Source organism: Drosophila sulfurigaster, chromosome 3, assembly GCF_023558435.1.
Source record: "Drosophila sulfurigaster albostrigata strain 15112-1811.04 chromosome 3, ASM2355843v2, whole genome shotgun sequence".
NCBI classification, from domain to species: Eukaryota; Metazoa; Arthropoda; class Insecta; order Diptera; family Drosophilidae; genus Drosophila; species Drosophila sulfurigaster.
Genome location: NC_084883.1, coordinates 45377903 through 45390311, shown reverse-complemented (window position 1 = coordinate 45390311; position 12409 = coordinate 45377903). Strand labels below are relative to the sequence as shown.

The window sequence follows — 12409 nt, the reverse complement described above, 5'->3', positions numbered from 1 at the left end:
GCAGCGGCAATCATCGTGGCCAGAACTTATTAGTCAACTTGAAGACACAATACTCTCTCTCGCTCTTTCTCTCTCTGCTGGCTGCTTTTTATTGAAAATCGTGCGCGCACACACAGAAGCACACACTCACACACTCATCACGCTGTGGGGACTCGCAATTCAGTGGAATTTTATGTGCCAGGCTTTAAGGCCAGAGCCACGCCTGCGAGCGTAATAGAAAACCCGCAAACGTCTGGCCCAACGTTGAGGGGCGGCACGCTCAAACAATAAATCGTATGTAAAAATTTGTAATAAATTTGCAAAGTAGCAAATGCAGCAGCAGCAGCAGCAGAAGCAGTGAAAGCAGCAGCCGAAGCTGCCGCGCGGCCAACGGAGCGCATACGTAATGCAGCTGGGATGACGTAGCATAATAAAAAGGCGAATCTAGCGCAAAGATGTGTGCTTTACATACCCATACAAATGATATATATGTATACGCTGGATATATGCATACATATAAAACTATTCTCCATTCCCAAAAAATAAAAAGTGAACTAAAGCGCAGAAAAAGCAAAAAGCAGCTCAAGCTCCAAATGCGAAAAGAAAACGAATCGCAATGCAATACAAAACGTACAAAAAAAAGAAATGATAAAAGCAACCATTTGGATATGCTGAGAAGCGCCGAGAGAGCCGATGATTCAATAACCGCTGCAAGTTTTGGTTACACTGGAAAGCCAGGATGAAGCGAAGCTGTAAAAGCTGCTTGTAATACGATAAAGTTCGATGATTATATAAGAATTGAAAGCAAAGGATTTGCTGTTGGTGCCCCCAACAGCAGCTAGAGCTTAGCAAAAGCCTTTTTGCTATGCTTCTAATTATTTACGCTCCCGGAGAGTATTGATATAAGTAAAGAAAAATTGTGAAAGTAGAGAGCAGGCTTAGAGGGATCCATCACATTTTTGGTACTATACGAAAAACAACGTTTTTTGTTTAAGTATTCAACATATATTGAATTGCAATCTTATCTATAACAAACGTAAACATTTAATAGAAGCCTTTACCCAAAAAGTTAAATTCTTTACTCTGCAGGAGTTTGTTATTCGTAGTGTCAAATGGTGAAAGTAAAAAAAGTCTGAGGATTTTAAATTTCCAACTTAACTATAAAATACTTCAACATGTAATTTAAGTATTTGAACTATATCTTTCCATAACAGATTAAAAAAAGTTATGAAATGTTCTTACACTTTCAACTATCACTTTTAATATGCTGCAAGGAAAAATGCCAATTAAACTAATAGAAAGTAGAGAAACAATAATAGGGAAAATAAAAGAAAAATAAAGTAATTTTTTAATAAAGAATAATAAGATAATAATAATAAAAACAAAATAATACAATTTTGTAAATTTGAAGCCTATCTATCAAATAGCAATTTAATTTCAGTCTTTTAACTCTCTCTCTTGAAATGAAAGCGCAAACAAAATAAAAATTTTAATAAGCTGCAAGGAAATACCAATTAAACGCAGTTCATTATAGGGAAGCTCAACTGTAGCCTGTAGTCTGCTTATTCGCATAAATTTCATTGGCTGTGCAAGTCATTCGCACTTCAATATCACAACCAGCGTCGCTCACACCCCCCCTTTCTCACTTCCGTGTTTCTTTCCGCTTTGCATACAATGAAAAGAAATTGCTACGAATTACATGCGATGAGAATCGCAAAGAGAGAATGCGCGCAGCTGAGATACTTCACAAAAAAGCGGCAAAGCGACGCGTCGAGGGGTCGAGTCAAGCCCATTTGAGTTGAGCTGCGGCTTAAACAGAAAATTCCCAAAACGATTGTGGTGCCGGGATCTGCCAATTTTTTAAGAAAAAAGCAGAGAACAAAAAAGAGAAAAGTTAATTAAATAAATCAAGCAAGCCAAGTTCAATTGGATTGCAACGGAAATGAGTGGTAAAATGCCGAAAGAGGCGAGAGACACACAAGCCCTAGCCGAAGCCGTGCCGCAATGCTGCAACAACACACATACAAACACACAGTTCGCCAAATGAACTGTGAACGCGAAAGTGGAGAAATGGCCGACACTCTGGCGACATCCAAAAGGATATGTCTGCTGGATGTATGCAAAAAGGTCGGTCCCTTGATTCCCGGTCTGTTTGTTTGTTTGTAATTGCATTTAAAGCAAATAAATGTAATTATTTATTGCATTTCGCCAGCAGTTGACACGCTCCAGAGAAAGAAAACGGCCGAACACACATCCTCTGCCTGCCTGCTGCTTACTTAATGAAAATCATCGTCAAGCGATAATGGTTAAGTTGTTGTACATTCGGCATATGTAATTACTTTTTCAAAAACATCATTTGCACACACACACTGCAGCCCTGAGGCAATTGTCATTGATAATCGCATTTTGCATTTAAATGTTTTAGTCAATTAATACACGCAACTTGTGTTGCATGACGCATACGCCATGTTGCACACTCACGAACACATCAAAGTTTTGTTCTGTCGTCCAGTCCAGTTTTGTGTGATCAAATATTTGTGCACTGAATTCACTGAACTGGCAGAGTAATTTATGTGTTTATTATCGAGCGTCAGTCGCGCATTTAGTTTTAGTTTAGTTCAGTTTAGTTGCTGTTAGGTAATGTTCTTGGCAGCAACACTGCCACGCCCCTTCAGGCTAAAACTCAAAGCATCAAATCGCATTTATCCCACTTAACACGCAAAGCAAATAAACCGCCAACTATGTGTGCATATATGTTATGAATATATATACATATATATATGTATATAAATCAGGCAATATGGCAGCCAACAGGCGACAAGAAAAGCGCATTTCAATTATTAATTTTCCATGCATAATTGTGAAACTCATTTTACACGACGATACATTTAATCGATATTTACACACGTCAATTAAGCAAAAACAATCACAAAATGACAGAAATAATTAAAGAATTCAATAGTACACAAATAGCTTTGGCTGCATTATAAAAAATAACCTCCAATAATGCGCAGAAAAAATTCTGTAAATCACTGCAAAATAAATGCCCTAGAAATATTTGTATAATTTAGTTTTTTACTTTTATGTAAACTGTGCAATACTAACAATACTGAAAATAATTGAGCACTGGTTTCAATAGTGCATAAAATGTTTTGGCTACACAAAAACTACCTAAAATTATACACGGAAAAAATTTAAAAATCATTTAAAAATAAATGAAAATATTATTTTAATTAAGGCTTCTTTTTTATCAAATCAGAACTCACTTTGATGGACTTTACTTATTTGTAAACTTTGCATATTTCATCTTGTTGATTATAATTAAATACGTCGATTTATTCAATCAATATTTGCATATTCAATTATTAAATAAATTCATAATTTGTTTTGGTTTTTCCGCTGATTATGCACATAAAGTACTTTACAAAAACTAGCAAATATTTATGTAATTAAGTTTAGAGTTGATAAGTTAACAAATTTGATTAGCTTTACGTCTATCGAAATTTTACATATTTTAAGCCACTTATAATCAAAAAAGTTGCCACAAATATATGCAACAATTCGGATCAAAACTTTTGCAAATATTTGTAACTTTATTTAGAATATTTTTGTCTCATGTTTCACATTCACATTTATTAGTTTTGTCACAGCTACTGTCAGACTAATCGTTTTATGTAACTAACACATTTAAATGTATTTTGTAAATCGTTTCCAACGAAATCCTTTTTAATGAAATGTAAATTGTCATAACGTTTTTGACATTTTTGTCGTGTCTCTTGCATGTTTAGCATTACAAATCAATTATAGCAGGCTGTCAGGCGAGTTGTGTTTGTGTGTGTGTGTGTTATGACTGCATGCAAATCACGTAGGTTTGCATTTTGCCAAAATGCGTTTTGCACCTAAAACGACAGCTGCAACAGCAACTACAACAAAAAGCAACTAACATGTATGTTTTAGTAGTGTGTGTGTGTGTGCAAATAATGACAGACAGCATAAACAAACACGCACATCAGCAACTGGCGGCTGCCTGTCGCCGAGGGGCAAACCACACAACAGTCTCTGGTAGAGCAGGGCGCAGAGGGGTTGCAACGACACATCACATGTTTCCGCTTTTTGCACGTAACGAACGGATGGACATGAACATGGACAGGAAACACACACACAACCCTACACACACACACACACACACCCGGACCGACACTCCTCACAGACTGTCAAAAGCATTTGAATTCATTTAAATTGAGCAGATTTGACGCACAAGTAATTTGACTTGAGCCTCTCAAATTACCATCCTTTTGGGCCAATTCTATGCCTGTCTTTCTCCACTTTCTCATCTGATTGATGGCGTAATGAACTTTGCCACACAGTTTGAGCTCGTAAATTAAATTTAAAGTGCAGCAGCCGAGTGAATATTAAATAATCAACTGGATTACAAATATAAATAACTTCTACTCCTTTTCTGTTTTTCTATACCCGATACCCATAGGGTAAAAGGGTATTATCACTTTTTGCCACAGTATATGTATGTAACAGGCAGAAGGAGCCATCGACCCAATAAAGTATATGTAGTCTTGATTAGCGGCCATTAAGGCCGAGGTGATATAACAATGTCCGTGTGTCTGTCTGTCTGTCCGTCCGTGTGAACACCTAAATCTCAGAGACTATAAGAGATAGAAATATAATTATTTTTCGACAGAACTTGTTATTCTTTCAGGCAGATGAAAATTGTTTCAAATTTTTGCCACACCCACTTCCGCCCATGCAAATCAATAAAAATCGGAAATCAAGCGTAAGCCGAGAGTCTCGAGTTTTGGTAGATACAATAATAACAATAACCTTTATGATTCCTGAAAATTTGGTTACGATCGGATACGAATTGTAGAAGTTATTTAAAAAATATCTTTGTATAGGCAAAAAGCCTTCTTACCATGTCTGACAATCTGGTATATTTATTATAATATCAATATACCGAACATAGCATTCGGTAAATTTTTAGTATTTTTCAGTGTATTATTTTCCTATATTTTTATTTAAAATGGGTAGCGGGTATCTCACAGTCAAACTCGACTGTAGCTTTCATGCTTGTTTTTTTTTGGTCAAAGCTTGCTATGCAAAATTGTACTAGAAACCAAGTCAAGGACCAGCTAAAGCTAAAGCTACAACTACGGTTGCTGCTGCTCCGGCTGCTGCTGTTGCTGCTGATGATGAAAGTAATCAAAACTTTATCCGTTGTTGTTTGTGCAACTGCTGGCGTGTTGCACTTAGTTTGGGGGCACAAAATGTTTGTAAATCATAATTGCGCGCAAAAGTAGCTAACAGCCAGGTGAGTTACCTTTCGCAGTCATCCTCTCCTCCACATTTCTCCATTTCAGATGCAAAAAAAAAACAAAACTTGAAAACAGCAAAGGAAAACTAGTGTGAAAAGCAAATAAATATACAGAGGAAAAACCTTTTTAATATTTTTTTTACTTTACTTATGCGCGCAATTAAAAATTATGAGAAATATTTCTAGAAACTTCCAGAGTTGAGTTGAGTTCGTTTTCCCCTTTTAAATAACTACATACATACGTGAACACACTTTCTGCACCAAAACGTAAAGTTTTAGTTAACCAAAGGTGTAAAGTTCACTCTTTGGGAAAAGTTCTTTTCACTTTTTTTTTGCTTTTTGAGAAAACAAGTCACATAAAAATCGTTGATCATTCTCTGCTAAGAAACAATAAAAAGGAAAAACTAGTTAAAAACTTTGAACAGCTGAAAATGCTGTTGAATAAAATACACACATACATACACAAGGAAAATACTCAGAGTACGAATAATAGCTGTAAAAGTTTTTAGTTTGAATGAAGTACACACATGTGTAAGTGCTTTTGTGTGCTCTATCTGACCAGCTCGAGGACTTGAGAAGCTGCTTCTTCTTTGGCAACTTTCAACAGCTGATTTAACAAACAAAGCTTTAAGCACATTCAAGTGTAGATAAATTTATGTTTGCTAATATACGAATAATAAATTGCATATATAATGAAAGTATTTCATGAAGTATAACTGTTGAGGTATGATTACACAAAAATACTGTCAAGTAGTGAAAGAATAACTAATGGGATAAAAAGAGCTTTGAGAACTTTTTTGCACAACTTCCAACAACTTATTAAGTGAAGCTTGCGTGACTTGAAAAAGCGTTGAGCATTAAATGTTGTAATGAAAATATCCGAATACTAAATTTTAAATATGAATAAATGTTAATTTTATAAAAAATTGCAAGAATAGTTAACGAATTTAAAAGAGCTTGTAAAGCTCTGATCAGTTCAGTGGAATTGAGGCTCTACAATTTTAAACAGCTTTTTTAGAAAAGACTGCGTGGCATGATACAATTTTAAGCTCATATTGATGTAGATAGATTACAAAAATGTTTATATAAATAACTATAAATTATATCTAGAAAATATAATTGTTGTTGAGCATTCCCTAGACAAAAATTCTGTAAACTATCTTTATGGCACCGTTCAACAGCTTTTTTAGCCGAGCTTGCTTGGCATGACAAAGCTTGAAACACATTTTAATGTGTTGAAAATTTTAAATATATAACAATAAATATCATACTGTTCACGAAATATAATTGTACATTATAGACTTGACCTGCATAAAATATACTTTAAAGTATCTTAAAAGTTGGTAAACACTAGATTTATAATATTCTCGAAATACAAGTATTGCTGAACTTCGCCTAGACAAAAATGCTTTAAAGTATCGACACGACTAATGAAATTAAAGGAGCTTTAAAAGTATTCACTCAACGCAAAAGTATTAACAGCGACTTTGAAAAAGCTTTGTGAATTATTTGCTATGTGGCACATTTGACAAAGCTGCTTGCCATCGCTTATTTAGAAGACTTTTCAAGCATGACAAACGAACAAAACAACAACAACAACAGAAACAAGTTGAAACACTTTTTCGTTAAAGTCTTGTTGCTGTCACGTTTAAAGCGCCTTTGTTCGCTCGTTGTTTATTTGCAAACTTGAACAACATTTCGATGAATATTTTTGCACAATTTATTTGCTTTGTTGCAGCAACAGAGCACAATAGCAGCACAGGCAGGCAGGCACCAGGCAGGCAACATGCAACATGAGCAAAAGAATTTTTTTTCCGCCAACTGCTGTTCGCACCTGCCATCATCCACCTGTTCATTATTGCAAAAAAAAAGAGAGAATTCCTTTTAAACGTGCAAAAAAAAACGAATCCAATCAAATGCGAACACAACACAACAGCTGGACAGCACAATGAAAATGGTTTAAATGTAGGATAAGTTTTTGAAGAGGGAAATATGTGGAGGTAGGCTACTCACCCATAGACCATGTCGGTGCCCACGTAATGCGTATAGTAGAGAATGCTAACCACGGTGATGGCAAACAATACGTATACGCAGCGTCGCACATTGATGCCATAGCAGCGACGTGCAATTAAATTACAAAAACTGGAAATGTTTGAGGCGCCACCGTTGCCGTTGTTGCTGCCACTGCAACCATTGCCGCTGCTGCCAATACTCGTTGATGAGGTAGAGTTAAAGTCGTAGTTGTTGCCATTGGTTTTGGCCTTGTACGTGACAATGCCGCTGGCCAGAAACCCGTTAGAAGTGTGCTGCTCCATTGTTGCCGCCGTCGACGTTGGCGGTGGCAGCAGCATGCTGCGATCTGTGATGTGATGTGTATGCAGGTCAGTTGGAGGCGTGGCAGGACTTCGAGAGACTGCAGCTGGGGCATAGACATTGCCATTGCCGAAATGCTTACTGAAATGGTTGCCGCAATTCGCAGTTGCATCTACAGTTGCAGTTGCAGTCACAGTCGCAGCCGCAGCTCCGGCAGCCGCATCCACATCCGCATCCGTATCGGCATCCGTTTGGGTGCCGGTCACGCTCGTCCGGCCCAATCCCGACTGCATTTGCGGCTGCTTAATGAGTTTTTCATATTTCGCCGATTTGCCAGGCAGCCGATTTGCAATGTTATATGCTGTTGTTGGTGTTGTTGTTGTTGCTGCTGCTGATGTTGTTGTTGTTCCTATTGCTGCGGTTGCTTTTGTTGTCGCTGTTCTTGCTGCTGCTGATATTGTCATATTGTTGTTGGGACTATCAGTCGGTGGTTACTGCAAGCTGGAGTCTATAATATGAATTTTATATATAATTTTGTCTCTCTTTCTCTCGTTTACGTTCTCTTTCTCTCTCTTTAATTGGCAGCGTTTGCTTTTGGGATATGTTTGAAATATGTTTTTAGAAGAACACGCGTGTTGTTTGCTTTTTAAATTTGTTTTCTTCTCCTCTTTTTGTATGGCACTTGTATTTATTAAATGTCTTCGGTAATTTTTGTATTTTCACTTTCACTTTTCAATTCGCCATTTGATATGTTTCCAAATTTTTAAATATTCATTTTGCTTGGCCATTGTGGCTGCGCTTCGAATAGTTGTTGCTACTGTTGCTGTTGCTGTTGTTGCGGCAGCTAGCGTTGAGGGCCATTATCAGTCATATGACAGACCCACTTTCGAACAGTTCCAAGCTCTATTATCAGACATTGACTGGGTCGTCGCTGGTTCGTCTTATCTGCAAAGAGGCAAAAGCGAGAGGGGAAAATTATTAAATAAACAATTATAGCTGATGACCAAAGCAAACAAATAGCATAATAGTTTAATTTATTAAGGGGTTCCACTTTTATTTAATTAATAAATTTAATTTCATTCCCAATATTATTTTTAAGGTGTGGCAAGTGTATTCAGCAACCACGTTACGTAGCCGCACCGTTGACATTTATGATGTCTCCAAACTAATGCGTCTTTTTGTTATCTATTTACAAAGTGGCGACTGCTCGATGCTTGTCAATTTGCTCGCACTTTGAAATGAATGTAAACAAAATGCTGATAAAACTGCAAACAAAATAGAGCAGACCCACAAAGTAAACTCTTGTAGCCCAAGTTCTAGATGTTATATCTATATCCATACTCAAGCAGCTTTTTCTGTGTGTGTATTTTGGTTGTGTGTGTGGATTTAGCCATTAACTGCACATGTGGCTTACTTTAATTGCAAATGGCTGCGGCTGTCGCCTAAATAATAACAACATACTTTGGGGCGCTTTACGGCCCAACCAAATGAGTCAATAATGAGGTTTAGATGAGCAACAACAATATTTGCCCAGTTCCTCCCTCTTAGCTGTTCCTTTATCAGTATTTTGTGGGCTCGGCCGCAATACAAACATTTGTCGACACGTGTTCGTTGGGATAGAAAACATAAGCATACACAACACACGCTTGAAGCCTGTCACAACGGAAACTTAAAGAAGCAAATAGAAGCGCACATCAAAGCAAATAAATACAGAAAAAGAAGGCAAAGAATAAGATTACTTGAAAAATCATTAAATCAACCTTAATGTAAACTCAATACAGCATAATAAGATTACCCAATTCAAACATAAAGTTGTATGCCATTTATTTATTAAATTCCAGTTGAGTTTTTTTCCCTCAAATTGAGTGGAATTCCTGAAGAAAACCTTTTTATACCCGCTATCCATAGGGTAGAAGTGCATATAACTTTGTGCTCCCAGGAAATGGATGTAACAGCCGTAATTTTAAAGCTAGTGTCTCAAATTTTGGAACAGACAATAATAACTATAGTTTTAATGATTCCTGAAAATTTGGAATTTAAGAAAAAACGTCTACGGGTCTTAGTTGCTTTGTTTAACAACCTGGTATATTTGGCAATATACCAAATATAGCCTATGGTATATATTTTTTTTAGCATTTTTGTGGTATATGATTTATAAGTATGGTAAAATGAATACCGCACTGTTTTGCTTTTATTCACAATGGTTAGCGGGTATCTCACAGTCGAGCACACTGGACTGTAATTTTCTTACTTGTTTTTTCGTTGTAGAAATGTCAAGTACTCTGATTATTTCTTTTATTAATTTGACAAGAGTTTAGCCATGGCAACTGTCAGCAACAGCAGTCGAGAGTTCATCACAACAACTTTGCCATTTATTCTTTTCACTTTTCAAGTAACAACTGCACACACACAAAAAACCGTTTCTGAAAGACACTTGCAATAATTTACAAACAGTATTTTTCTAACTGGCTGACAGACAGACGTAGAACAGCAATAACAACAACAACAATCGCTGACGCATTCCTTGGCCTTGTTTTTTGCTCTGTTACAAATTTATCATTAAAATGTCAGAACTTAAATTGATTCAAAAAGTTTAGCCTGCTGGCGAGTGACAGAAGAGAGAGGGAGGCAGACCCCAAGAGCACTTTTGTTTCTGCCTCCCACCGCAAGATGGCAGCTTTGGCTGTCGCTGTTGGTTGGTTGCATTGTCGCTTAGGCACAACTTTTGTTCTCTTCGCTCTCTGCGTTAGTGTGTGTGGGTGTGTGTTGTGGCTTCTGTTTGTTTGCGTCTTTTGCAGCATACTTTAAGGCGCGCATAAAAACTTTGCTTTCTTCGTTAGGCAAACTTGTTTAATTTCCTCTTCAATTGTGCATGCCCCAACTCCTTGTTTGCCTGCTCATCTCTTTTTTGTGTGCGGCATAAATACTTTATCTAAACTTTTGCATCACTTTTGTTTGTTGTTGCTGATTTGCTTGTCCTACAACTGACTACCAAGTCTGTCTCTTACTGTCTCTTCCATCTGTCTCTGCCTGGTTGAGTACTTCTGCAACTCAGTGTATACTGTGTGTTTATTTGCTTGTATTTAGATGTAGCTCGAACTTGCCTCAAAATTTATGTGGCATACACTTTTCAATTTACATCAAATATTTATGTTAGTCGTCTCCATATTTTGCTCTACTTGTTATCACAGCCTCATCAGCATTTCCCCATTCTCTCTCTCTCTCTCTGCATTTATCGTTTTAATAGTTGTGTATTTTCTGGCTAATAACACATGTCTCTCAAGTTTTCATTTCGAGTTATTTCGGTTTGGTACTTTTCAATTTTTGCTTGCAAGACGATTCCATTTCTGGCATTCATGTTTATACTACAACAACAATGCCAACAACAACGGCATCATGTTGCACACACACAGCAGAAGAGGAAGGAAGGGAGGGGAATGGAGTCGAGGGTAGCCCAGAGGTAGCACCATTAAACAATTTGCTGAGCATGTTGAAAACTTAATGCCACAAACTTCGCGCCTGGGTCTTTAAGGCTGCAAACCCCGACAGCTTCGCGGCTTCCAAGTTTTTCCTTGCCACTGTTGTTCCCCCTCTCCTCACTCACCCCTCTTACTTCCTCGCATACACATACACACACTCTGTTGTTATTCTTTTTGCTGGCCTTTTCGTTTCTTTAATGGTTTTGAAAACTATTTATTTTACGATACATTTTGTTTACATTGTTGAACTCTGCTGGGGCATCGTTTACCAAAAATTCCTCTTCATTCCCCAACACCATTGCCAACTCTCAGCATTTTTCTCTAAATGGCATTGGGGCGTGTGGCAACCGGTGCAACAATAAAAACAATACCAACAACAATACGAATGCAATGCCAACAAGAGAAACAGCTGGAACTATAATAATGAGCGGATAGTTTCAATGCTAACATATCGAAGTATTTATACTCTTGCCACTTCAATGAAGATATTTTTGAAAATTATTTTAAGTAACCGAAAATACTTGAAACCGATTTAAGACTTTAAAGTATAGGATCTAATAGATTATACTCTCACGAATTTAATGAAATCATTTTTGAAAATTATTTCAGATATTTGAGAATGATTTAGATATTTAAAGTATACGAATAAAGAATATAAGAATAATATGTATATACAAACATGCAAAAGCATAGAAATATTTGGGGAAAACTTTTAAAAATAATCGAGATCTCATGAAAACAATCTAAATCTTGTAAGTAAATGAATTAAGATTATAATAATGAATATAGACAACATTGAAGCATTTATAATTGTACATCATTAATGTGAACATTTTTAAAACCTATTAAAAATAATCGAAAATAAATCTTTCTTAAATACAAAAGAAAGATTATAATAATAAACAAATACTCTTTCAACATCAAAGAAAATCATTTAAAATAATCAAAAATGCTTGCCAAGATTTTAATTCGTTTAAGTATACTAATTTTTCCATTGATTTTATTTTCCCATTAAATCAATTTTAATTATTCTGATGGCGCACTAACTATACATTTGAATTATTCCCGTCTTTCACTGTATAATTCCATTAGCGTATCTACAACTTGTGTCAAGCACTTATCAACATATCAATTTGCATGTCAGCAACCCTTAAGTGCTTTCCCTGTTACTATCCCATTAAATATTCTATTATACCCAAGTAGTTCGATATATATACATATATATAAGGAGTATATAAGTTTTGTGCTCTTGGTGACTAATCGCTGTCGATTGTATAAACAGTTCAATCTTAATGAGTTTGACCTACAATTA

At 36.3% G+C, this 12409-nt stretch overlaps 1 protein-coding gene across 2 annotated transcripts in view; it reads right to left on the bottom strand.

The window, feature by feature from the left end:
• LOC133843548 (bifunctional heparan sulfate N-deacetylase/N-sulfotransferase) overlaps nucleotides 1–12409 on the bottom strand; it is a 74161-nt gene that overhangs the window by 25761 nt on the left and 35991 nt on the right. For both annotated transcript variants that reach the window (XM_062277149.1, XM_062277148.1), the window contains exon 2: nucleotides 7319–8563. In XM_062277149.1, coding sequence (XP_062133133.1) covers nucleotides 7319–8082 — 764 coding nt within the window. In that variant the 5' untranslated portion in view covers nucleotides 8083–8563. The remainder of the gene's footprint in view (nucleotides 1–7318; nucleotides 8564–12409) is intronic.